This window comes from Eumetopias jubatus, unplaced genomic scaffold (genome assembly GCF_037043125.1).
Source record: "Eumetopias jubatus isolate StellerSeaLion01/CBP00866 unplaced genomic scaffold, mEumJub1_p1.0 scaffold_1, whole genome shotgun sequence".
NCBI lineage: Eukaryota > Metazoa > Chordata > Mammalia > Carnivora > Otariidae > Eumetopias > Eumetopias jubatus.
Window position 1 is genome coordinate 210,825,737 of NW_028274807.1, and position 25,098 is coordinate 210,850,834.

Consider the following 25,098-nt stretch of genomic DNA (forward strand, 5'->3'; position numbering starts at 1 on the left):
TTCCCTCCCCAGGCTGTCGTTTTCCTGTGTGGAGAGTGGAATTAATACTTAACATTTGCTTCGTGGGTGTTAGGATTCAATGCTCAAAAAGCACTTAGCACAGGTCCGGGATTCAACAACCACCAGCCAGGGGCGCGGTCCCATTTGACAGAGAGGGCTGAATGAGGCCACGTGCTCAGACCACATAGCTGGTGAGGGATGGAGCTATGTGAATCAAACCAAGGCCCCTCTGGCTCCAACCCAGGCCTTTTCCTTGGCAGATACTGAGAGAGGCAGAACTAAAGATGGAACAGTGGGGGGAGAGGATGGGGGATAAGCTAGGCCAACAGACCAGGCTGGGTGGGGGAGGTGGCCCTTGGGTCCTGGCCTTGCTGGGCATAAAGGCCGTCCCAGGCAGTGCAGTGGGTGTAGAAGATAAGGAAACCGATCCAGGCTGCTCAGGCACAATGCTGGTGCCAGGGCATCAAGTGCCACCCAGGCCCACGGCCTCCAGATATCGGCCAAGTCCCCAAGGTTTACAGCGGCCCAGGGCCTCACCCATGCAGCCAGGCCGGCTCACCCTTGCCTTCCCAGAAGTCTGTGCCTAGGGAACGGGATCCCAGCCACCCACATGAGTCCCTTTGACAAAGAGTTTGGGGATAGCGTCCGGGTAGGAAAGCCGAGAGTGACAGTCCTCGTCACAATGCTAAGAGCAAAAGATAGAGCACCTACTATGTGCCGGGCCTGTGCTGGGCACCAAACCAGACATTTATTTCTAGAAGCTCATGTCATCCTCACAAGGCTCTGAGAGTATAGGGCCCAATACAGAAACCAAGGCACAGGGACGCTTCATGACTTGCCCCAAACCACACAGCCGGTAGGAGCTGGGATTTGAACTCTGCTCCTGACAACCATGCTCTTGAATTCTATGCTCCGTGATGACCCCCACTCATTGGGCATTTACCATGGACCAAGCTCTTGGCAAAGTGCTGTACCTGTATCAGTTCACTGAACCCTGGAGGCAGCCCCGAGAAGGAGCCAATACTGTTGTTAACCCCATTTTATGGATGGAGAAACCAAGGCTCTGGTATATGAAAGGTTCAGGGACAGGGCGAGGAAGAATGCAGCTGGACTGGAGCAGAGGCGATGCTGGGTTCTAGAAGCTGGGGGAGAGTCAGAACTCCGTGCTGAGCTTTTCTGTAGATGTGCTTGTTTACTTAGCAACTCGGTACCAGGTGATTCCTGCGTCTGGATAAGCGCTATCACCTCTATCCTGGTCTCCTGGCTTCTGCCATTGCACCTCATAGCGGCCAGAGGGCGCCTGTGAGCACCTGAGTCAGGCCAGTTCCCTCTGCTCAGAACTCTCAATGGCTCCCATCTGTCTCAGTACAAAAGCCCAAGTGCACAGGCCATACCCTCTGCCTGAAACATTCTACACGGCTCCCTCCCTCCTGCTCTGGTCACCTTAGGATGGTCTTAAAATTTTCAACTCTGCCTCCAGGCCCTACACCCCTCTTTCCTGCATTATTTTTCTCCTGAGCCCTTCTCTGCCATTCTAAGAATGTCCCTCATTTATCTTAATACCTTGTCTGTTTCCCTTTCCAGAATGTCAGCTACACCACTACAACACCTGCTGTGTCTCTGGGGTCTAGAACACAACCTGGCCCACGGTACCTGCACAATAACTGTTTGAAGGGAGTTATGAATGAACTCGTTTCTATTAAGTAACCTCTGTGCTCATCAGGGTAACAAACTTCAACCAGAACAAGCCTGCAGACCAAGAAAAATCACTTTCCCTCTCACCTTTGGCCCGGAGCCCAGCTTCCTCTCCCTGGTTTCCCTTTCCTCCTTCTAGACTGTGTCTAAGTACACATGCATAAGCAAACTTGTAGCTCTTTACCACACCCCCACACCCTGTTTTGTTACACACACTGTTCCCAACTTTGCAATTTCACATGCTAACATAATGGGTCCTTGTTTCCCATCAGGGGGTTCCTTAGACCTACTTCAACTATTTTACAAGGCAACATAGTATCCCACTCTGGGAACAGTACCATTTTTCATTAAACCAGACTGAGGAACTTTTAAAAATACTGCCCCAAAGCCACACATACACACAGAAATCAATAGGGTAAGCTCGTGCAAGCGACTTCGTGGTCGTGTTACCTCTGGGCTGAGGACAGTTGGCCGAGGGTATGTAAAGGGCTCTTTTACTTGGAAGGCTAAAATTTTCCGTGTGGTTGAGGGCTTATTTTTAATTTTCAGCACCCCTCTGCCCCCACAGAGAGAACATACTAATTTTATTATATAAGAGATTAAAATCGTATGTAAAAACAACTCCCCCGGGACACCTGGGTGGCTCAGTCGGTTAAGCGTCTGCCTTCGGCTCAGGTCATGGTCCCAAGGTCCTGGGATCGAGTCCTGCATCAGGCTTCCTGCTCAGCAGGGTGTCTGCTTCTCCCTCTCTCCCTCTGCCTCTGCTCATGCTCACTTGCTCTCTCTTTCTGTCAAATAAATAAAATCTTAAAAAAAATTAAAATAAATTGGGCGCCTGGGTGGCTCAGTGGGTTAAGCGACTGCCTTCAGCTCAGGTCATGATCCTGGAGTCCCGGGATCGAGTCCCACATTGGGCTCCCTGCTCTGCGAGGAGACTGCTTCTCCCTCTAACCCTCCCCCCTCTCATGTACGCTCTCTCTCTCTCTCTCATTCTCACTCTCTCAAAATAAATAAATAAATCTTAAAAATTTTTAAAATAAAAACAAAAACAATTCTCCCTCTGGGGATTGACTGGGGAGGAGCACAAGAGAAATTTCTGGGGTAATGGGAAGGTCCTTACTTAAGCTCTGCAAATTTTCTTCTGTTAAGGACACATATTTAAGATTTTAAGCTTTGTGGTTCACATATCATCTCGGTCACATATTCCTTTTAATTTTTTTTAACAACAACTTATAAACAATGGAGCCATTCTTAGTCTATTGGCTTTACAAAAACAGGCCTCAGCACAACAATGAGAATATACTTAGCACTATTTTTTTTAAGATTTTATTTATTTATTTGACAGAGACACAGCGAGAGAGGGAACACAAGCAGAGGGGGTGGGGGAGGGAAAAGCAGGCTTCCCGCCGAGCAGGGAGCCCGATGAGGGTCTCGATCCCAGAACCCTAGGATCATGACCTGAGCCGAAGGCAGATGCTTAACGACTGAGCCACCCAGGCGCCCCAGCACTATTTTTTTTTTTTTTAAGTAGGCTCCGTCCAGCACAGAGCCCAACACAGGGCTTGAATTCAGGTGACCCTGAGATCCTGACGTGAGCTGAAATCAAGAGTCAGAAGCTTAAATGACTGAGCCACCCAGGCACCCCTATACTTAACACTATTGAAACGTACAACTTTACAAATGATTAAGATGGTAATCATTAGGGGTGCCTGGGTGGCTCAGTCATTAAGGGTCTGCCTTCGGCTGAGGTCATGGTCCCGGGGTCCTGGGATGGAGCCCCACTTCCAGCTCCCTGCTCAGCGTAAAGCCTGCTTCTCCCTCTCCCAGTCCCCCTGCTTGTGTTCCCTCTCTTGCTGTGTCTCTGTCAAATAAATAAATCTTAAAAAAAAAAAGATGGTATGTTTTATGTGATGTTTCTCACCACAGAAAAATTAAAACTAAAATAACAATACTGATTGACCCCTCCCTGGACATGAGGGGCTTTTGGGGGGCTGTTAATATTTTTCTTCCCCCCAAACAAAATCTGGGTGCTGATTCCACGGGTATGTTCACCTTGAGGAAACTTCTGGACCCTCATACATTTAGGATGTGTCCTTTTATGTATGAATTGTCTGCTTCAATAAAAAGCTTAAAATATTCCCCTTGATTGGTTAAATGTAAGACCACTTCAATATAAGACGGTCCATCCACAAATGCACTATTTTATGCAACTGTCAGAAAACACTGAGGAAACTTACCAGGCACTGACATGAGAAATGTCTCCAAGACATATTAAACAAAGAAAGCAACCAAAAACAAAACAACAACAACAACAAAAAAAACAAAGAAAGCAACATGTGAAACAAACACCTTTTCATTCATAAGTGTCTGTGGAATACCTACTAGGTGACAGGTGCTGTGAATATACCTTCAGACACACAGACACACAATCCTGCCTCGTGGAATTAGCGTGCTAGAGATTTGCTGATATTTTTGTAAAAGGAAAAAAAAAAACCCAGCCACTAGATAAAATACATGTATATAATCTCATGTAAAGTTCTACGGCCTAGACTCCATTTGGAAGAAAGCACAAGATGCTGGAACAGTGATGCATGCCAAGAAGGGTGTGTCACACTGGGAGAGGGAGCAAGAAGGAGACTTTTCATGATAAAGCTACACCATCTTTTTATCTTTTGTATTTTGAAGCATATGAATACTTTTGAAGTACAACTTTTGGAAAGAAATAAACAACAACAACAACAACAAAAACCCACCTTTCAATTAATAAGTAAATATCACCTCCCAACAATATTTTTTTAAAAAATCAGATGCCAGATCCCCACGGTCACCTGAGTTGGACTCTAGCAAACGGGGCCAGGGAATCTGCTTTTTAAACAAGCACCGTTACTGTTGTCTCACCTACCACTGCACCCCACCCTCCTGACAGAGTCTATTGTCTTGGGTTCTAGAATCTTTTTCCATGATCATGCCGAGGGTGGATGGGAAGGATGGCAGTACCCGTTGCTGTCATCCATCAGGGCCAGGAGCCATTTCTCTGGTCTGCTCCATGCTGCTGCCTCCTTTTGGTGTGGTGTCTGCTGAGGAGGGAGCTTCCTGCCCTGCCCAGGCCAGCCAAGTCTATGCCTGGACAGAGAGGGCTGCTTTTCCATCAGCTCATGGAAAATCCATGTCCCCAGGATTAGGGGCCCCAGAGGCCTCTTGAGCAGGTAGAGCCTACCAGCCACTGTGCAAAATGCTGCCCCCCAGTGAGCGTGGTCTGCCCAGCCCTGCAGACAAGGATCCAGAGTCTCAGAGATGTCACCAATTCTCCCATGGCCACATAACTCCTAAGTGTCAGAACCAGGATTTGAACCTGGATCTGTCTGACATCACCCCCTCCCCGTAAATTCATGGTAACTGATGGATGGGAAGGCATTGGGATACAAGGGATATGTGAGCATTGGGATTTGTGAGCAACTCTTGCAACACCATTCCCAAAGGAAAGTTCCTCATTATCTGGCAGGGACTTTGTGTGGCAGCCTGAAGGGCCCAAGGTTTTTGGTTCTGGTGAGAATGGACTATTTACAAACTAAGTGAGATCTGCCCTTCCCCCACTTCAAGGAGTCAAGCCAGGCGGCCCCTCTAGAGGAGCTGATGATAGCCTGGATGTAAGACCTGGCTGAAGTCCCTACCTCAGGCTTCCTTGTCCCTTAGAGAAAAATAATTAAGTAGCTGTATGGTTTGTTTGCTGTTCCTTCTGCCTAGAGCACACTTCTCCCAAATCTTCCAGCAGCCATTGGCTCCAACTCCAGCCCTTGGTCACCTAAAATAATCCCAGATGATTCTCCCACACACATGCTGTCCTGTTTAATGCTCCACAACACTTGTAACAACATAAAATCATATATTTATTCAAAGGTTTTTCTGCTTTGTTCACTGCTGTGTTCTCAGTGTCTAGACCCTGCCTGTAAGACGCTCAATAAATACTTGTTGATGGAATGGGCTTCCGGCACCCAGCACAACCTCTGTTGGGCACAGAGGTCCCCTGTCTGGAGTGTGGGTCTGGCAGGGCCTGGGAGGGTTTGCTTGCGCCCATCCAGGGCTGGCTCCCTTTGGCCAAATTCAAGGCTTGGTGAATCACATCACTGTCCACTCTGCCATCCCCCGCCCTGCCTTACAGAGACCCAAGATCCCTCAGGTGCTTCCCACAGGAAGGCAGGGCCCGGCCAGGACTTCAGGTCGAGATTCCCAGATCAGAGACAGCCAGCCACACCCAATGGATGCACAGCACCCACAGACTCAGGGTCTGAGGCTTGAACCCAAAACCAAAAGCAAGGAGGCCCCTGGAGGTTGGGCCAGTAGCTTCAAGCAGGGAGAGGAGTGGCTGGGCAGTGGCCAGGTTCCTGTGTTTCCCTCTAGGCTGGACTGGGCAGGAAGGGTCCCAGCCTCCCCCAACTATCTGTCTCTGCAACCTGCTGAGGCCACAGGCCCTGGTGGCCTTAGCCAGGAGGGAGGCACATCTCTTGTCAGCTTGTTTTTCTTGATTATTTTTGAGCGGTTTCCTGCCCCCTCCCCAAAGCTTTCTGTCTCATAGTTTCCAGGAAGTTCCTGTCACACGAGGAGGGGCAGCGGCGCCCCTTCGTCCCAGGGGAGTGCTACGTGGGCCATGTGCCCAGCTCAGCCCTGGGACCCAAAATGGAGAAAAGAAAGGAGAAACTGAGGATGGCACTCCTCTCCGTGGGAACCCAGGGGAAGGAAGCACTGTAGCGCGTGGGTAGGGAGAAGCCTCATCTTGGCCCCAACCCCTGGGCACGCAGGCAAGCCACCCGCAGAGGTTCGTGGAAGGGGGATTCGCGTCGCAGGGACCTCGCGAAACGGTAGCGGGCACCCCCAGTCCCTTGCACACGGCCAGGAAAGTTTCTCAATGGTTTCCTGCTTCTTTACTGCCACCTCGGCGAGGGCGCCCTTCTTTCCGTCCTTCCAGGCCGCTGGCAAGAACTGATGGGCTTCCACCCCCCGCCCCCAGCAATCGGTCTGTCCAGGCTTGCCTCAGTTTCCCCATCTCGCCAGAAGCCCGGGACGGCTACTTCTCGAGGGATGAGGGCAGGAGAAAGAAGTGGACTAAGGCAACCAGAAGAGGAGGGGAACTGGGGAAAGTCGGGGCCCTATCCCTTTTCCCGAGCCCGGGTTGCCAAGCCTCCCCTCCCCCGCCTGGCATCTGAGCCGCCCAGATAACCGGACCTCCCCGGGCGGAGCATGCGCCGTGCGTCCCGGCCCATCAGCCGGAGGGGGTGCGGGGGGTCCCGGGAGAGGGGACGCGGGGCGACCCGGCGGGAGCAGGGGGGCATGGGCTCCGCGCCGAGCGGAATGCTGGGCCGGGAAGCAGAAGAGGGCCCCCAGCTCCAGCGCGGGTGTTTATGATCTCCGAGGTACCCCTCCCCCAAGGCCCCCCAACTCAGCAGAGGTGACCGCGGGCCCGAGGCGGCTCCTACCGTAGGCTCCGTCCTTGCGCTCGTCCTCCATGGCCGCGTCGGGCGGGGAGGGGAGTCCGAGCCGGAGCGACCCCAGCCCGCGCGGGCGGGAGGCTCCGCGGGCTGCAGCGCCCCGCCCCAGGCCCGGCCCCGCCCCGCCCGCCGGGCCAGCCCCGCACGCCGCCGCCAATGGGAGCCCGGAGCAGGCCGGGGCGGGACGTGGGGCGGGGCCGGGCTCGGGAGAGGGTGGGGCCCCAACCTTTGTTTCCCATCTGCGCTCAAGGAAGACTGTCTCATCGGTGTGTTCGGTGCGCTAGGAGCAGTTGTCACCCGTTCATTCATCCACCTCTTCACTCATCAGATAGATACTGAGCGCTGACCGTGTGCCAGTGAACAGACCAAAAAATGCCATGTTTTCATTCATCAGATTGGCAAGAATTTGAGCGTCCGGTAACAACCAGCGGGCTGAGCACATGCTGTGGGTCAAAATGTTATCTGGCAGAAACGATTAAATCCGGGGCACCTGGGTGGCTCAGTCGGTTAAGCGGCTGCCTTCGGCTCAGGACATGGTCCCCGGGTCCTGGGGTCCAGCCCCACATCGGGGCTCCCTCCTCAAGGGGGAGTCAGCTCTTCCCTCTCCCTCTCTTCTGTGCGCATTCTCTCTCTCTCAAATAAATAAATAAAATATTTAAACAAATCAAACACTTTATCACAGCTTTATTCATAAGGACCAAAAATTGGAAGCAACCCAAATGTCCATAAATGGGTGACTGGCTCAGCACACTGTGGTCGATCCGTACCAAAAAATAGCCCTCAGCAGGGGCGCCTGGGTGGCTCAGTCGATTAAGCGACTGCCTTCGGCTCCGGTCATGATCCCAGGGTCCTGGGATCAAGCCCCGCATCGTGCTCTTGCTCTGCAGGGAGCCCGCTTCTCCCTCTCCTCCCCGCTTGTACTCTCTCACTGTCTCTCCTCTCTCTCTCAAATAAATAAAATCTTTAAAAAAAATAGTCCTCAGCAATAAAAAGGCATCAACTACTGATAAGTGCAATGGCCCCGATGAGTCTCAAAAAAAAGGATGGTGCTGAGTGACAGAGGCCAGGGACTTCTGAAAGAAGTTCTAGGACAGGCATAGCTAATCAACCGTCGGGAACTGGTAACTGAAAGTTGGATTAGTGGTTTCCTTTATGGGTGGTAGGGCCTCTGGGGCAGCTTGGGGGGGAGGGGACCGGAAGCAAGACTGTGGTTACACAGGTGGGTTCAGTTTGTGGCAATCGCTTGACTTCTGCTCTTAACACGTTTCATTTTAAAAATGGAAAAATTGTAAATAGGAAAGAAGGAGGTGGCCCTGCAGGTTGTGTAACAAGAGTGAATGTTTATAGGGAGCTTACTCAGCCTCAGAAGAGGCATTACATGCTTTGTATTTGATCTTTATAATCATTTTCCAATTGGGGAAAGTGACACAAAGAGGTTAAGCCATTTCTTAAGTACTTTGTATTAAATCCTCGCAACCCTTTTCCAGTTGGAGAAGATGACACAGAGAGGTTAGGTAATTTCCCCCACAGTCACCCGTGTAGTGAGTGTGGGGGTATACATGGATTTGAACTCATGGAGCCTGACTTCACAACCCGCAGGCACTCTGCAACCCTGCCAGAGGAGCCCGGCTAGATTTCCAGGTCCCAGTGGTTAGTAAAAAGAGCAAGTTGTATTTAGTTGGTTAGTTGTGAAGTGAACAGTATGGGGAAAAGAGAGAGATACGACATCACACACATACACACACACACACACACACACACACACAAACACACCTGCATGTAACTTAATAGAAAAAGATCTGAACATACCAGCCAGTTGTTGTCAGAAAGACCAGGATGGAGGGAGTGGGGGTGGGGCAAAAGGGACTGTTTCCTGATCTACAGTGTTCTCTCTTTCTTTCTCTCTCTTTTTAACATTTTATTTTATTTTTAATTTTATATATTTTTTAAAGATTTTATTTATTTATTTGACAGAGAGAGACACAGCGAGAGAGGGAGCACAAGCAGGGGGAGTGGGAGAGGGAGAAGCAGGCTTCCCGCGGAGCAGGGAGCCCCATGCAGGGCTCGATCCCAGGACCCTGGGATCATGACTTGAGCCAAAGGCAGACGCTTAACAACTGAGCCATCCAGGCATCTCTCTCTCTCTTTAATAGGAGAAAATATTCATGTGGGTAATTAAAACTCTGTTGAAAAAAAATAGATTTAGGGGCACCTGGCCCAGGATTGAGCCCCATGTCAGGCTCCTTGCTCCGTGGGGGGGCCTGCTTCTCCCTCTCCCTCTGCCTGCCGTTCCCCCTGCTTGTGCTCTCTCTCTCTGTCAAATAAATAAATAAAAATCTTCAAAAGAGAAAAGAAAGAGATTTAATGTGGAGGAAAAGGAACCCTTGTGCACTGTTGGTGGGAAAGTGAATTGGTGCCGCCACTAACAGAAAACCATACAGAGGTTCTTAAAAAAATTAAAAATAGAAATACCATATGAGCCAGGAATTCCACTGCTGGGTATTTACCCCAAGACAACAAAAACACTAAGTATAAAAGATATATGCATCCCTTATTCACTGAAGCATTATTTACAGCAGCCGAGATATGGAAGCAACCTAAGTGCCCATTGACAGATGGCTGGATAAAGATTCAGTGTATATTGGGGCGCCTGGGTGGCTCAGTTGGTTAAGCGTCTGCCTTCGGCTCAGGTCATGATCCTGGAGTCCCGGGATCGAGTCCCGCATCAGGCTCCCTGCTCAGCAGGGAATCTGCTTCTCCCTCTGACCCTCTTCCCTCTCGTGTTCTCTATCTCTCATCCTCTCTCTCTCAAATAAATAAATAAAATCTTTAAAAAAAAAGATTCAGTGTATACATACGATGGACTATTATTCAGCCGTAAAAAGAATAAAATCTTGCCATTCTTGACACCTTGCGTGGACCTAGAGGGTATTGTGCTAAGGGAAATCAGTCCGAGAAAGGCAAATACCATATGATTTCATTTCCACGTGGCATCTAAACAAAGGCACAAACAAACAAAACAAAACGAAACAGATTGATAAATACAGAGAACGGGTGGTGGCCAGAGGGGGAAGAGTGGGTGCACCTAGGTGAAGGGAATTAAGAAGTACAAACTTCCAGTTATAAAATGCCTATGTCATGGGGATTAGAAAGTACAGCCCAGGGGATACAGTCAGTAAGATCGTAATGACATTGGATGGTGACAGATGGCAACTCCACACTTATTGCTTAAGATACAGAATTGTCAGTTTGCTGTGTTGAGCGTGTCCGAAGCCAGTATAACATTGTCAACGATACTTCAATTAAAAAAAAATCATAAAATTAAAATATATTTTAAAAATTGGTTTAATCAGGCTGGTCACAAAAGGATAAATGCTGTCTGATTCCACTCATATGAACTCCCTAGAGGAGTCAAAGTAATGGAGACAGAAAGTAGATGGTGGGCACCAGGGGCTGGGGAGGGGCAGGGGAAAGGGAGTTTGGGTTTAATGGCTCAGAGTTTCCATTTTGCGAGATGAAAGGAGCTCTGGAGAAGGATGGTAGTGACAGCTGCACAATGCTTGTGAGTGTGCTTCATACCCCTGGATTGTACACTTGATATGGATAAAATGGTAAAGTTTATGTTAGATAGTTTTTTTTAAATATTTTATTTATTTATTTGTGAGAGAGAATGAGACAGAGAGAGTACATGAGAGGGGGGAAGGTCAGAGGGAGATGCAGACTCCCTGCTGAGCTGGGAACCCGATGCGGGACTCGATCCCGGGACTCCAGGATCATGACCTGAGCCGAAGGCAGTTGCTTAACCAACTGAGCCACCCAGGCACCCTAGATAGTTTTTTAAAATAGATTTTTTAAAAAGATTTTATTTATTCATTTGAGACACAGAGATACAGAGAGAGAGCATGAGCAGGGGGAGAGGCAGAGGGAGAAGCAGGCTCCCTGCTGAGCCAGGAGCCCGATGTGGGGCTAGATCCCATGACCCTGGGATCATGACCTGAGCCGAAGGCAGACGCCTAACCATCTGAGCCACCCAGGCACCCCTTAAAATAGATTTTTAAAAACAGGGTGCAACACAGCTAGGGCAGGGGAGCATGGGACAGTCGAGAAAGCCCAGAGCAGGGACGTGACCTAGACATGGATTGAGAGATCAGAGAAGGCTTCCTGAAAAGGAGACCTTATCGCTGCTGGAGGCTAGGAAAGCAAAAATGAGCAGGCGCTGTGCATTGTTGTGTGCTATGCGGTGGGTGCCTGAGGAAAAGGAGAGAGAGGAACCGAAATTAAGGAAGTCTGTGAGTCTGGGGCAGTGGGTTCAAGCTCAAGTGGTGGTGGCTCGTGAGAGAGTTCAGCTGGGGTTGTTTCTCACTGGATCGGCCCGCAGGCAGCTCCAGGGTAATGGGAGCCAAGGGGGATATGAGAGTGAGGGAGTGTCAGAGTTTCAGACCACTCCCTTGAGTAGTGTGGAGAAGGAACTGAAGGGGGTGCCTAGAGGCAGAGTCACAGAGGGGAGGCTGGGGCGGACTCTAGGCATCCAAGAGGAACTGGGGCAAGGCCACAGCCCCTGGGAATAGGGGACATGGCAGCTGAGGCGGGGCCATTGGGCACACAGAGCTGCTCTGTTCTCTGACCCCACTGAAGCTTTGGGGTTCATGCATTTTTCAGCCAAACAGACCTTGAGTTTCAGATTCCAGGGCTCTGGGCCCGGGCTTTTGGATGCTATTTACTACCTGAAAAACATCTCAAGGACCCAGGAGAAGGGCCCTTGAGAGGGTCGGTGATGATGGGCTGGGGCAAGGGCCTGGAAGCGTCCGCAATCCCCTGGGTCACCTGAGCAGGGAGCAGATGGGACGGAGAGTGGCAGCAATGCCCCTCTTTTGAGCAAAGACAGCATAAAACCTTGGGCTTTGCAGGGCTGGGATTCCAGCCCCACCACTGTTGACAGCATAACTTTGTCCAAGTCAGTCCATTTTCTTCTCCCCTGGGCAATGCTATCTGTCAAATGGAGATAATAGGCCTCCCTCACTCAAGGCTTTGTTTCTAGAAGGATTCCCAAAGGGGAGACATTTAAGGCATGGCCTGGGTAAGCCGAGTGCCCCACCGGCTGAGCTGTTCTTAGGAATAGGAATATTTGTATCTGGAAATGCAGCGGAGCTCTTGACCTCCGCGACTCAAATTCAGTTTCTGGCCCAATTGCCTCAAAGCTGTGTAGTCCTTGGGCAAGTGCCTTGACCCCTCTGGGCCTCTGCTTCTTCCATTGTAAGAAGACAGGAAAGGTCTTCCCCTTGGGTCCTGAATTATCAGGAAAAGCAAAGATGGGAAGACCAGAGTCAACCAGAAAAAAAAATAACAGACTTGGAAAAAAAATCGAAGAAGACAGAAAGAAGTATTGGGAGAGACGTGTCCGGTGAGTGTGCACTTCGGCTGGGTTGCCCTTGCCGTGATAGTGTTCATGTTAGAGGCCCGCTGGGAGGAGAGTGGGTAGTTCTGATAGCAACAGCTGCTGTCTTCACTTCCCTCCCTCAAGTCCCCGGTGGGGACACCCACCCCACCCTCAGGCTGATAAAGGTGTGGGCTGGGTTTGCAGAAGGAAGGAAAGATGATGCCTGGGTGAGCTAGGTGTCCAGCCCCCCACCCTCCAGCCCTTTGGGACCCTCCCTGTATTGAGCAGGATTAGTTCCAGCCAGGCTGGAAGTGAATTTCCCTTTCCTTCTCCTGCTCATCCCGCTAGGAGGGCAGACAGTTGTGGGGTCTGTAATAGCTGATGTGCAGGGAGCTTCGGTGCTGTGCCAAGCAGTGAATGAAGCCTGAAGAGGTGGCACCAAGACTCTCATGCCCATTTAACAGAAGGGGAGACTGAGGCACAAGAGGTGCAATCACTAGCCGAATGCCTCAGAGCCAATTGTGGAGTCAGGATTCAAAGTGGCCACCTGTGTCATTTTTATTTATTTATTTATTTATTTATTTATTTATTTATTTATTTATTTATTTTTAAAAGATTTTATTTATTTATTTGACAGAGAGAGAGACAGCGAGAGAGGGAACACAAGCAGGGGGAGTGGGAGAGGGAGAAGCAGGCCTCCTGCGGAGCAGGGAGCCTGATGTGGGGCTTGATCCCGGGACCCTGGGATCATGACCTGAGCCGAAGGCAGATGCTTAACGACTGAGCCACCCAGGCGCCCCAACCTGTGTCCTTTTAAAAAAAAATTTTTTTTACTTATTTTATTTATTTTTATTTTTTTAAAGATTTTATTTATTTATTTGACAGAGACATAGAGAGAGAGCACAGATAGGCAGAGCGGCAGGCAGTGGGAGAGGGAGAAGCAGGCTCCCCACTGAACAAGGAGCCCGACGCGGGGCTCGATCTCAGGACCCTGGGATCATGACCTGAGCTGAAGCAGACGCTTAACGACTGAGCCACCCAGGCGCCCCTCACTTGCCTTCTTGATCAGAGATGATCACGATCAAGATGATTAAGATGATTTTTTTTTTTATTTGACAGAGAGAGCACAAGCAGAGGGAGAGAGAGGGAGAAGCAGGTTCCCTGCTGAGCAAGAAACCTGATGTGGGACTTGATCCCAGGACCCTGGGATCATGACCTGGGCTGAAGGCAGCCACTTAACCGACTGAGCCACCCAGGCGTCCCAAATGATTAAGATGATCTCCCGTCATGATCAGAGATGATCTTGTTTTTTGGTTTTTATGCTGCGTGCCTTTCACCCTCCTTTGAAGAGAGCAGTGGAGTGGCTTGGTCTATTTGCCATCCATAGCGGCACAGGGGGTAATGGATAAATATTCATTCACTGCATGAATCAGCCTCAGCAGCAGCATTACCATAATGAAAGCAGCCTCCATATGTTCAGTCCAGCACCCAGGAGGTACTCAATGTTTGTTGAGAATATAGTCACAATAATAATGACCATTGATCTTTTCACCATTCTATCGACATCTTAGTGTCTTATAACAGGAGCTTATAAATACTTTTGGAACGAATAAGAGTAACATTAGGAATAATAATAAAAGTAGTTACATTTGTTCTGCTCCGAGTTCTACCCACAGTTCCTCAGTGAAAGAATTTACTAGTCAGTGAATATCTGAATGAAAGAATAAATTAATTAGTAAATCGTTATTGTATGAATGAATGAATGATTTGCACAAATATATTTTTTCCTCCCCTCCCCACGGACCTGGACAGATATTATTTGAGTACCCAGTGTGGGGCACTGGGGATACAAACATTAACAGGACAAAATTTCTGCTCTACTGGGGCTGGTGTGCATGTGGGAGAGACAGAAGAGAAACAAGATGAATGGTTAAATGGGTGGATGGATGGAGATGGATGGATGGGTGGGTGTATGAATGGGTGGGGGGGTGAGTGGCTGGCTGGCTGGCTGGGTGCATGAATGGATGGGTGGGTGGATGGACAGGTGGAGATGGATGGATGGGTGGGTGGATGAATGGGTTGGGGGTGAGTGGGTGGATGGCTGGCTGGGTGGACGAATGGGTGGGTGAGTGGATGGACGGGTGGAGATGGATGCATGGGTGGGTGGATGAATGGGTTGGGGGGTGAGTGCGTGGCTGGCTGGGCGGACGAATGGATGATGGGTGGGTGGATGGATGGGTGGGCGGACGAAGGGATGGTTGGTCGGTCTGGAGACTCCTCCCATCCGCCCTCCCGGGTGCAAAGGGAAAGGGAGGCGGGGCAGCTGTCCCCTCCGAGGCCCCGCCTTGCAGCAGCCTTCGCGTCGGCCAACAGCGCCGCTCACCTGGAGGCCTCCCCTTTAAGACGCTCTCACCTGGGCACTCACCTGCGCGCGGCCGCTTCCGCAGGAAGAAGGAAGCGGCGCCGCCGTCGCCTCCCGGCGCTCCCTCCCCGCCTCCCGGGTCCTCCAGCCGCCACCATGTCCGCCTCGGCTGTCTTCATCCTCGACGTCAAGGGCAAGGTGGGCCGGGAGTGGGGGATGGGGGTGGGGGTGGGGAGGACAGGTGAGTCTGCGCTCCCCTGGACCCAGGGGCGGCTCCTCCTCGCCGGCGGGGAGGCTCCAGAAAGCTCTGGGAGCGTGGAAACACCCCTCCCCCAATCCCTGGAAGTCCCGGGTCGAATCCCACCTCTACTGTTTACCAACCGCGCGCCGTGGGCCGGGGGCTTTGCTTTTCTGAGCCTCAGTCTCCCTGTCCGTAAAAATGGGAATAACAGAGGTCCCCACCCAATAAGAATGTATGCCACTGGATGGGTGTAAACTACTTAGCACAAGAACCCTGCTGCAAACATGAGGTGTTCAGTCCACTGAAATTATTTCAATCACCATCTATTCCATCATCCACACGATTCATATTTGGGGAAGACAGCAGGGGCAGGAGACCCTCTTTCCCATTTGGGGCTGCCTTGTCCCTTTCTGAAGCCTCCTCTCATTCGCCTTTTCATTTCAAATCAATAAAAACGGTGGTGGTGGAAAGCTAAGGTGTTTGAGGACCAGCTCTGTGCCGTCGTGGTTCTCAACCCTGGTCTAAACCAGCTCAGGAAGTAGGTACTGTTAATATCGAGGGCTTACTGCCTGCCAGACAGCAGCTATGTGGGTATCATCTCTCTCTCTCTCTTTCTAGAATCTTTCTTTTTTCTTGGCTTCCTTCCTTCCTCCCCACCCTTCCCTTCCCTTCCCTTCCATGGGCCCCACCTCACCAGTTTGGTGCCTGTGAAGCCCTGGACAGGAACGGGAATTCTGGACCTAGGTGTCTTGGTTCAATTCCTGGTTTCCCCACCTGTTAGAGACATGGTTCACACCTCGGTGTCCCCATCCTTCACATGAAGACACATGAAGATGAAGCTGCTGCCTACCCGACAGGCTGTAGTGAGATCCAAATCAGTTAGCAAACATCCAATCTTTAGTAGGTCACGGCTGGTCCTCACTGAGGACTCTGGGACGTTTGCTGTTGTTATGATGTACCCATTTTACAGAGGAGGAAACTGAGGCATAGAGCCGCAGAGTCTTGCCCCTGTCCGGCACCCAGGAAGTAGAGTCAGAACCAGGCACTCTGATGCCCCCGGATGAAGGGGCCCAGACCCCAGCGATGACCAGGCCTTCTCTGCTCACCCTTAGCCCCTGATCAGTCGCAACTACAAGGGCGATATCGCCATGAGTGAGATCGAGCACTTCATGCCTCTGCTCATGCAGCGGGAGGAGGAGGGCGCCCTGGCCCCACTGCTGAGCCATGGCCGGGTCCACTTCCTGTGGATCAAACACAGCAACCTCTACTGTATCTAGCCCCTAGCTGGGTTCCTGGAGGCCTGGGGTGGTGGCAGCTCAGGCCCAGAGACGGTGGGACTGAGGATAGAAGTTGCACAGCACATCAGTGGCTCGGGTTGGGGGTGGTGGACAGGGTGAGGTTTTAGGATCCGTGCCCCGTTTGAGACCTCCAAAATGGCACCTTTTCCTTAACTTTGCTGCCCATAGTGGTGGCCACCACACTGAAGAACGCCAACGCCTCCCTCGTGTACTCCTTCCTCTACAAGACTGTCGAGGTAGGTTCTGGCTTCCCATTGGCTGGCTGGTCTGTCTGTCCAGCCGATTTGCCCTCCTCTTTCAGGATCCATCTCTCCTAGGAAGCTTTCCCGTACCTCCATCGAAGCCCCATCTCTGTGTTCTCATTAGCTGCTAGGGGATCATCTCTCCCTGTAGGGCAAGGACCAAGGAGGTTTCCAAGACAGTGACTGCTCAAATCTGAGCCAGAGAAAACTGGGTTCCAATCCCAGCACCGCCCCCCCCCCAGCCGTGTGACCTTGGGCAAGTCACTTCTCTCCGTGTCTCTAAACTGGGAGTTACAACAAGTCCTACCTCGAGGTTGTTGTACAAATTGGTCAAATTCATATATGAGTGTTTAAAACAGTGCTTTGTATACAGTAAGTGCTCAATAATGGTTTGGTATTATTGTTAGCATTAGTACTATTTTGAGAATCATATAATAATTTGAGTGCTTGATAGATGTCATTCTTGACTGAGAAGGTGCTCAGTAAATCCTTTTCAACTATGGTGAGTGCTGTGAATTGTGTAAGGCTGATGAATCAGACCTGTACCCCTGAAACAAATAATACATTATATGTTAATTAAAAAATAAAAAAAAATATTTTTCAACAAATAGGGAATGTGTATTGATCTGTCCCCTGCCAAGCAAAGAGGGGACACAGCTGTGCACAAGACAGGCACGGTCCTTGCCTGTCTTGAGGAGTCAAAGGACCTGAAGGAAATGCAACAGGACATTATGAGAACCAGTGACTGGGGTGCTAGTCTCACCTTGACACTCAAGGGGGAGGAGGGGTGGTAGTGGCTTCACTGAGGAGGTGACATTTGAGCTGAGGCCTGAATGATAAGAAGGCCACTGTGAGAAGAATGTCCCAGGCGGAGGGGACAGCATATGCAAAGACTCCGGGGTGAGAACAGAGAGAAGGCAGGTGGGGCTGGAGCAGAATGAGGGATGGAGGGTTTTTCGAATGTCAGATGACTGGTAGGTTCTCTGCTGTGGTTATGCTTACACCTTCCCAGAGGCCCTGAATTTGGGGTCCCAAACCCCTAAAGCTCGTGGACTCCCTGAATTCTTAATATCCGAGCACTGGTATACAGTAGGCACTCAATAATTGCCTGTTGGGTTGCTGGCTGGAAGAGTGAGGCCCCAGCCACACCTCCGCTGGTGTCTGTTTCCCCGCCCTCCCCCCCCCCCCAGGTATTCTCTGAGTACTTCAAGGAGCTGGAGGAGGAGAGCATCCGAGACAACTTTGTCATCGTCTATGAGCTGCTGGATGAGCTCATGGACTTTGGCTTCCCACAGACCACGGACAGCAAGATCCTGCAGGAGTGAGTGGGCCACGGGGGCAGCCACAGGGGGAGCCGCTCATGGGAGGAAGTCAAGGAGGGTCCGGGAAGCGTCCCTGGGTCCAGCTGCTCATCGCCCTTGCCCTCCTGACAGGTACATCACGCAGCAGGGCAACAAGCTGGAGACCGCCAAGTCACGGGTGCCGCCCACTGTCACCAATGCTGTGTCCTGGCGCTCCGAGGGCATCAAGTACAAGAAGAATGAGGTCTTCATCGACGTCATAGAGTCTGTCAACCTGCTGGTGAGCACCCCCTCCTCTCCCCTACTCCTTCCACGGCCTGGGGGCAGCAGAGGAGGCCCTATGCTTGTTGACCCCTGTATGTGCATCCTCAGGTCAATGCCAACGGCAGCGTCCTGCTGAGCGAGATCGTGGGCACCATCAAGCTCAAGGTGTTTCTGTCGGGAATGCCAGAGCTGCGGCTTGGCCTCAACGACCGTGTGCTCTTTGAGCTCACTGGCCGTAAGCATTTGGGGGGGCAGGGGCGCGGGAGGGAGCCGACCCTATCCCATCCGGGGACCCAGAGAATTGCAGCCCCGTTCTGAACTAAGCGCTCGAGTGCCCTCTGCTGGTCACGGCCAGTGCTGCGGCTGCTGGCTCATTGGCGCAAACAGTGCTTCATTATTGGGTGCCTGGCACAAGTACAAGGGTAAAAAAAGACAAATCACTGTGCTTGTGGAGCTGACGTTCAAGTGGGAGTAGGAGGACGTAATCGCATCCTATTTAAAAACCTGACAACAAGAGCCAGATTCCCGGGATTCAGAGCCTAGCTCTGCCGCCCCTGGCCAGCTGGGTGACCCCGGGCAAGTTACTCATCCTCTCTGGGCCTCAGTTTCCTTACCTGTAAAATGGCAGGTAATGGCAAGTGGTAGGTGGGGAAGGCCGGGCTAGCGACCTGGGATAGGGTCTCTAGCCTAGGCCTCCAGGGTCACCCGCTGGCCCACTCGGCTCCGAGTTTCAGGGAGCAAGAACAAGTCCGTGGAGCTGGAGGATGTGAAATTCCACCAGTGCGTGCGGCTCTCTCGCTTTGACAATGACCGCACCATCTCCTTCATCCCACCCGATGGCGACTTCGAGCTCATGTCCTACCGCCTCAGCACCCAGGTGAAGCAGGGTGAAGCAGGGTAAAGCCCGACTGTGGAGGGTGAGAGAAATGACCTCAGAACCTCCAAGAACTTCCTCGTCTGCTGTCTGCAGGTCAAGCCATTGATCTGGATTGAGTCCGTCATTGAGAAGTTCTCCCACAGTCGCGTGGAGATCATGGTTAAGGTAGGCCCAGGGGAACAGTTGCTTAGAGTGCTTGATCTGCCCCTCCCCGCAATCACCCGCCTAACCCTATCTCTCCCAGCCTCCCTGGCTCCTCATTCCCCTCCAGCCTCACTGGTCTCCTGGCTGGTTCTCAAACATGTCAGGCACGGTTCCCTGTAGGGGCTTTGCATTGGCTGTTCCTTCTACCTGGGCTGGTGTTCCAGCAGCCATGCCCATAGCTTCGGCTCCCACCCTCTCCCACCCCCTTTGGTCTCTGCTCTGCGGGCCATCACGTCTACTTCTCCCCTGCGTGATTTCTTTTCCTCAGTGTCAGGCACGTAGTAGGTTCTCAATAATGTCTAAATGATGGACAAAGTGTTAGCTATTGCTACTATGATTTTAAGGGAGCCTCTACTTTGTAAAGGAACTAAGGGACAAGAAGGAAGAAATAAAAGATATGCTGCCCTCAAGGAGCTTGCAGGCCAGCTGGGGAGACAGACAAACCATCAGTAAATCCTGGGCAAAATAGATCCCTAATCTGGCCACTTCATCCTCCCTCCACTGCATCTGCCCTGGTCTCCCAGCTGCTGCCCTTGCCACCCACCACCTGTTCCCTTGGAGGGCACCTGTGAGCACTTCAGTCTGGCTGTGTCTCTCTTCTGCCTACAACCTTCCATGGCTCCCACTTCACTGAAATTAAAAGCCAAAGTCCTGGCAGCCCACAAGGCCCTGCGACAGTCTGCCCTGTCACCTCCCTATCTTTAACCTCCCTCCACTGTCTCCCTCCTTCCCTCCATTCCAGCTATATTGGCTGCTTCTTTATTCACACCAAGCAAGGTGATACCTCAGGGCCTTTGTACTGGCTGTTCCCTTTGGATCACACTCCCTCTCTGCCCCGGATATCCACATGGCTCCTTCCCTCATCTCCTTCAGTTTTTTGCTAAATATCACCTCCTCAGAGGCCTTTCCTAATTGCCCTATTTAAAATTGCAAAACCCCCTACCCCATGGGGCAGCTGGGTGGCTCAGCTGGTTAAACATCTGCCTTCAGCTCAGGTCATGATCCCAGGGTCTTGGGATCAAGCCCTGCATCAGACTCCCTGTTCAGTGGGGAGTCTGCTTCTCCCTCTCCCTCTACCCCCCCCCCAGCTCGTGATCTTTCTCACTCATTCTCTCTCAGATAAATAAGTAAAATCTTTAAAAAATACGAAATAAAATTGCAAACCCCTATCATTCCCCACCTCCCTCTTTGCTCTATTTTTCTCCTATGACTTAACACCAACTGACATGTTTTATTTACTTTCATATCAAATATACACATATACATGTAATATTTACGTGGTTTAAAGAAAGTACTCAGCATATTCACATTATAGTTTTGCCTCCCACATTTTTTTAAAGATTTTTAACATTTTTAAAAAAGATTTTATTTATTTATTTGATAGAGAGACATAGCGAGAGAGGGAACACAAGCAGGGGGAGTGGGAGAGGGAGAAGCAGGCTTCCTGCGGAGCAGGGAGCCCGATGCGGGGCTCGATCCCAGGACCCCGGGATCATGACCTGAGCTGAAGGCAGATGCTTAACGACTGAGCCACCCAGGCGCCCCTTAAGACTGATTTTTAAGTAGTCTCCACACCCATCCTGTGGCTCAAACTCACAATCCCAAGATCAGGAGTTGCACGCTCCACCAACTTGAGCCAGCCAGGCGCCCGGCCGCCCACATTTTTAACCATAAATATTTTGTTCTGCTGGTTTCTGATTCTATCAGTGGACTGACTTGCTTTGGTTGTGTACGATTGATTTGAACGTGAGTCCCCGGAGCTGTAGCTTAGTGTATCCCTTTCTGTAGCCGTAGAGTATTCCACCATGGGGATCTTTTCTGTTCCTTCTCTTGCATGGATTGTTCCAATTCTTGGCTACTCTAGTTCTCATTGCCAAGAACAGCTCTTTGCATGTCTCCCAGCGTCCCAAACAAGAGCTTCTGCACAGCTTAGAGTGAGCCCTCTTGTACAGATGGGGAAGCTGAGGTTCGGAGGGATGCAGATGTCCCCCATCTAGGAAGGGAGGGGACCTACTTTGAACTTGGGTCTGCCTGGCTCGAGAGTCTGTGCTTTTAGATTTGACTTTGTTCCCTGGTCTTGGGGTGTCAGGGAGGCTGGATTGCAAGATGAATGAACAGTCACCAGGGAGGGTCTTGACACCCCTCAGTATCCCCATCCCTGCAGGCAGGGTGCTTTCCAGAAAGAATATCCCTCTGGTTTACTTGGAGGTCCTCAGGCCCTGATTCCACCTCTCAAACATCCCTCCCCAAATTCATCATTAATGGTAGTAATCATAATGCTCGCTACTGTACACAGAACACTTAAGATCCTTGTGTTCAAAGTTTGTCCCATGTCACGTGCTAATACAGATGATGTAACTTATTCATTTATTTGTAAGGAAGGCATGCGATGGTTGACAACACAAGCTCAATTAAAGTCCCTGCTGTGCTAGGTACCAGCTAATTGACTTGTACAAAGTGCCTCATTCTCCTCATCTGTAAAATGGACCTTAGGGATGGATCCTACTTTAGGGAATTAGAGAGAGGACCAAGTGGTTGCCTCGGGGCCTAGCACATGCTAGGGGCTCATTAAATGCCAGCTCTCAAATGAAAACTCCTCTGTGATGGGCACCATTAGCATTTTGGACCAGGCAAAGGTGTAGGACACTTTGCAAAAGGAAGGCACTCAGAGCCTCTGGAGTCTCCTGTGGGTGTGACCCCCAGCTCTGCCCCGTGTTGGCCGTGTGTCTTCAAGCAAATGCCTTAGCTTCCCTTCGTCTCCGTTTTCTCATCTGTAAAATGGGCTGGCTGATCGTTCCTACTTCAGGATTGCCGAGGCTCTCCCCGAGGTTGTGCGGGGAAAGGGCTTGCTGAATATTTGCAGAACGCAGGAGGGAATTCTTCATGCCCCACACCCTCTCCCCTGACAGGCCAAGGGGCAGTTTAAGAAGCAGTCGGTGGCCAATGGCGTGGAGATATCTGTGCCCGTGCCTAGTGACGCCGACTCCCCAAAGTTCAAGACCAGTGTAGGCAGTGCCAAGTACATGCCAGAAAAGAATGTCGTTATTTGGAGTATTAAGTCTTTCCCGGTGAGTACTGGGGTGGGTGTGGGATCTGAGGGCCCTGCCCTTGTGGCTCGCGAGCAAGGCAGAGAACAAATCAGAGATCCATGTGTGTTTGCATATGGTTATCCTTTAGGGGTAATAAAGCTGGAAACCAGGTCAGCATGGTGGTTAAGCTCCCTGCCTCCCAGGTCTTGAGGAAACCAGCCCTTGCCTCTCGCAGCTAGACAGCCTTAGGAAACCCATTTCCCTTCATGGAGCCTCTGTTTGCCCATGTGTGAAATAGACAGGATCATGTTACCCTCACCCTTGGGCTGCTGGAGGATTTGGTCAGTCCCTGCGAATGGGGTGGTGTGCAGGGTCCATCAGGGCCTGGGAAATGGGGAGATGGTCATTAGACGCCCTCTGACCAGGCTTTTTAGTTAGAAGCTTCAGCTGTATCTTGGCCAGGAACCTTCACTTTCTGGTCTGAAATGGACAAAGAACAGAGTCTGCTCTGGGGGCTGCCCTGAGGATGGTCTGGGGCAGAGAGAGGCCTCTTGGTGTGTCTGATGCCCCCATGTGCCCTCAGGGGGGCAAGGAGTACCTGATGCGTGCCCACTTTGGCCTCCCCAGCGTGGAGAAGGAGGAGGTAGAGGGCCGGCCCCCCATTGGGGTCAAGTTTGAGATCCCCTATTTCACCGTCTCTGGGATCCAGGTGAGTGTAGCGAGCACATGTCTTCTCTCCTTGGCCTCAGTGGGTTCCGCATTTTCCTATACCTTCGCTCAGGTCACATCTGTTCCCTGGCCTGTGCCACCTCGTCCCCCCCCCCAAACCACCCTGTGTCTATTCCCTTACACTGTGCCATCTCTTTCCCAGGGTCCTGGACTGCCTCCCTGCTCTCCTCCTCCCACTGCCTGTGCCACACCTTTCCCCCAACACATGTCACCTCACCACTCCCAGACCGTGTCACCTCATCCCCCCCCCCCCGAGTTCCCTCACCACAGCCAGGCTTTCTGCCCAACGCGGGCCACCTCATTTCATCCCCTTTCAGGTCCGATACATGAAGATCATTGAGAAAAGCGGTTACCAGGCCCTGCCATGGGTTCGCTACATCACCCAAAGTGGTGGTAAGGCAGCCCGGCTCCCTGGGCCTCTGGGGTCAAGGAAATCCAAAGGATGGTCTTGGGGCTTTGACAACACTCTGGCTTGGAGGGCACCAAAATCCAACAGGCCTGGCTTCAGTTTGCCCATCTGAAGGGGGCGGGTGCCAGCTCAAGGGTACTGATAGGGTTTGGACAAGGGACTGAACACAGCACCCCCAACTGTGTCTGGAGACAAGCTTGTTGCTATGGTTACCTTCCCTGTGTTGAACCCCACTCTTAGCCTTGTTATATACCCATGGAGTTGATCATGAGCCCTGGGGTGGGAGATAAATGCGGGAGGGGTCTTTCCCTCTGTTCCCTTTCCCCAGTTCTGAGATGGTCTCTGCTCATTGTTTCCCCGCAGATTATCAACTTCGTACCAGCTAGGAGAGCGAAGAGGTGGGGACTTGGACATGGGGCCTTCCCTCTTCCCAGGCTGGGACTGTAGACTTGGGAAGAAGATGGGGGATGTGTATGAGGGAAGGCCCCTGACTTAGCAGTTTCTTGTTCCCAGCACCCAGAACCTGGCTTCCTCCCTGCCTTTCCCTCCACCCATAGGCTGGGGAGGAGCAGTCTCCCTACCTCCTGCCTCTGGGCTCCTCCCTCCAATTTTATATGAAGAAATAGAGGAGGGCCTTGAAGCCCCCTCATGAGTGCCTTCTTGTAGTGACCTGCCTTAGGGGTGTTGAGGCCCCTCCTTCACAGCTGCTGAGCCCAGAGGCCATCCTGGCCCACCCTGAGTTTTAGGATGGTATTAAAAAGAATGAATCTAGCTGCTGTGTATATTCTTGGCTGGGGACTGGGGATGCCGGGGACACCCATGAAGTGCTGGGTTGGGGGCGGGCAACGCAGATCCGTTCCTCAGGCCTGGGCATGGCACATCTAGGACCGTGCAGTCCCCCGCCCCTCGCTCCTTGGGCTCCTTGGGCTCCCTGTTCGACGAGCATCAGTTTCCCTTGTAGCAGCCAGAGGGCGCCTCTTAATTCCTAAGTCCCGTCGTGGCTCTCAGCACCCTCCCGCGGTTCCCTTGTGAAAAGTAAAAAGTGCTCACTGCAGTCCACAAGCCCGATCTGCCCTACCCCTCCCTCCACTTAACCTGTCCTCACTTCCTCCCACTCTCCCCCTCTAGTCCTCACACTTCCTGTGCACAACAGGTGCTCCCACCTCGGCCATTGCATCTGTAATGCCCGTCACCTGGCATGCTTTCCCCCAGATATTCACCTGCTCCTTCCCTCACCGTCAGGTCACAAACGTCAGCTCCTCCGGGACGCCCTCCCTGACCTATTTCAACGGCCTTCCTTTCCCAAGAGACTATCACTTACCTGTTTTATCACCGCCATAGTATTTACCCCTCTGAAAAGATTTTTTTTTTTTTAAGATTTTATTTATTTGACAGAGACACAGCGATAGAGGGGACACAAGCAGAGGGAGAGGGAGAACCCGACTCCCTGCTGAGCAAGGAGCCCAATCTGGGACTCCATCCCAGGACCCTGGGATCATGACCTGAGCCGAAGGCAGACGCTTCACGACTGAGCCACCCAGGCGCCCGTGTAAAGATTTAATTACTGTCTTCTCCCGACCTAAATGG

At 51.5% G+C, this 25,098-nt stretch overlaps 2 protein-coding genes across 6 annotated transcripts in view; one reads left to right on the forward strand and one right to left on the reverse strand.

Moving 5' to 3' along the window:
- Positions 1-7,289, reverse strand: part of SLC44A2 (solute carrier family 44 member 2 (CTL2 blood group)) — a 27,204-nt gene extending 19,915 nt beyond the window's left edge. Inside the window, exon 1 of one of the 2 annotated variants that reach the window (XM_028088697.1) lies at positions 7,167-7,287. In XM_028088697.1, coding sequence (XP_027944498.1) covers positions 7,167-7,197 — 31 coding nt within the window. In that variant the 5' untranslated portion in view covers positions 7,198-7,287. Of the gene's footprint in view, positions 1-7,166 lie in introns of both variants that reach the window. The other variant, XM_028088696.2, reaches the window with a different exon arrangement.
- AP1M2 (adaptor related protein complex 1 subunit mu 2) lies at positions 6,259-24,267 on the forward strand. Of its 4 annotated transcripts, none has more exons than XM_088017329.1 (12): positions 6,259-6,508; positions 16,271-16,427; positions 16,625-16,692; positions 17,889-18,019; positions 18,132-18,279; positions 18,372-18,498; positions 18,992-19,140; positions 19,234-19,305; positions 22,254-22,412; positions 22,957-23,082; positions 23,420-23,495; positions 23,875-24,267. In XM_088017329.1, exons 2-12 carry the CDS (start codon positions 16,307-16,309, stop codon positions 23,895-23,897), a joined length of 1,200 nt encoding a protein of 399 aa, XP_087873455.1. In that variant the 5' UTR covers positions 6,259-6,508; positions 16,271-16,306; the 3' UTR covers positions 23,898-24,267. The 4 variants fall into 4 exon arrangements, with proteins under 4 accessions (XP_087873455.1, XP_027944499.2, XP_027944500.2 ...); XM_028088698.2 differs by lacking the exon at positions 6,259-6,508 and adding an exon at positions 14,906-15,115; XM_028088699.2 differs by lacking the exon at positions 6,259-6,508 and adding an exon at positions 14,906-15,115 and having other exon boundaries at positions 18,998-19,140.
- The last annotated feature ends 831 nt before the right edge of the window (positions 24,268-25,098 follow it).

What these genes read in the sequence shown, in the direction of transcription:
- AP1M2 (XM_028088698.2), top strand. Translation starts at nt 15,074, where the DNA reads ATGTCCGCCTCGGCTGTCTTCATCCTCGACGTCAAGGGCAAG. An exon ending in GACAGCAAGATCCTGCAGGA is followed by an intron (nt 18,020 to 18,131) that starts GTGAGTGGGCCA and finishes CCCTCCTGACAG; the next exon opens with GTACATCACGCAGCAGGGCA. An exon ending in GCGTGGAGATCATGGTTAAG is followed by an intron (nt 19,306 to 22,253) that starts GTAGGCCCAGGG and finishes CTCCCCTGACAG; the next exon opens with GCCAAGGGGCAGTTTAAGAA.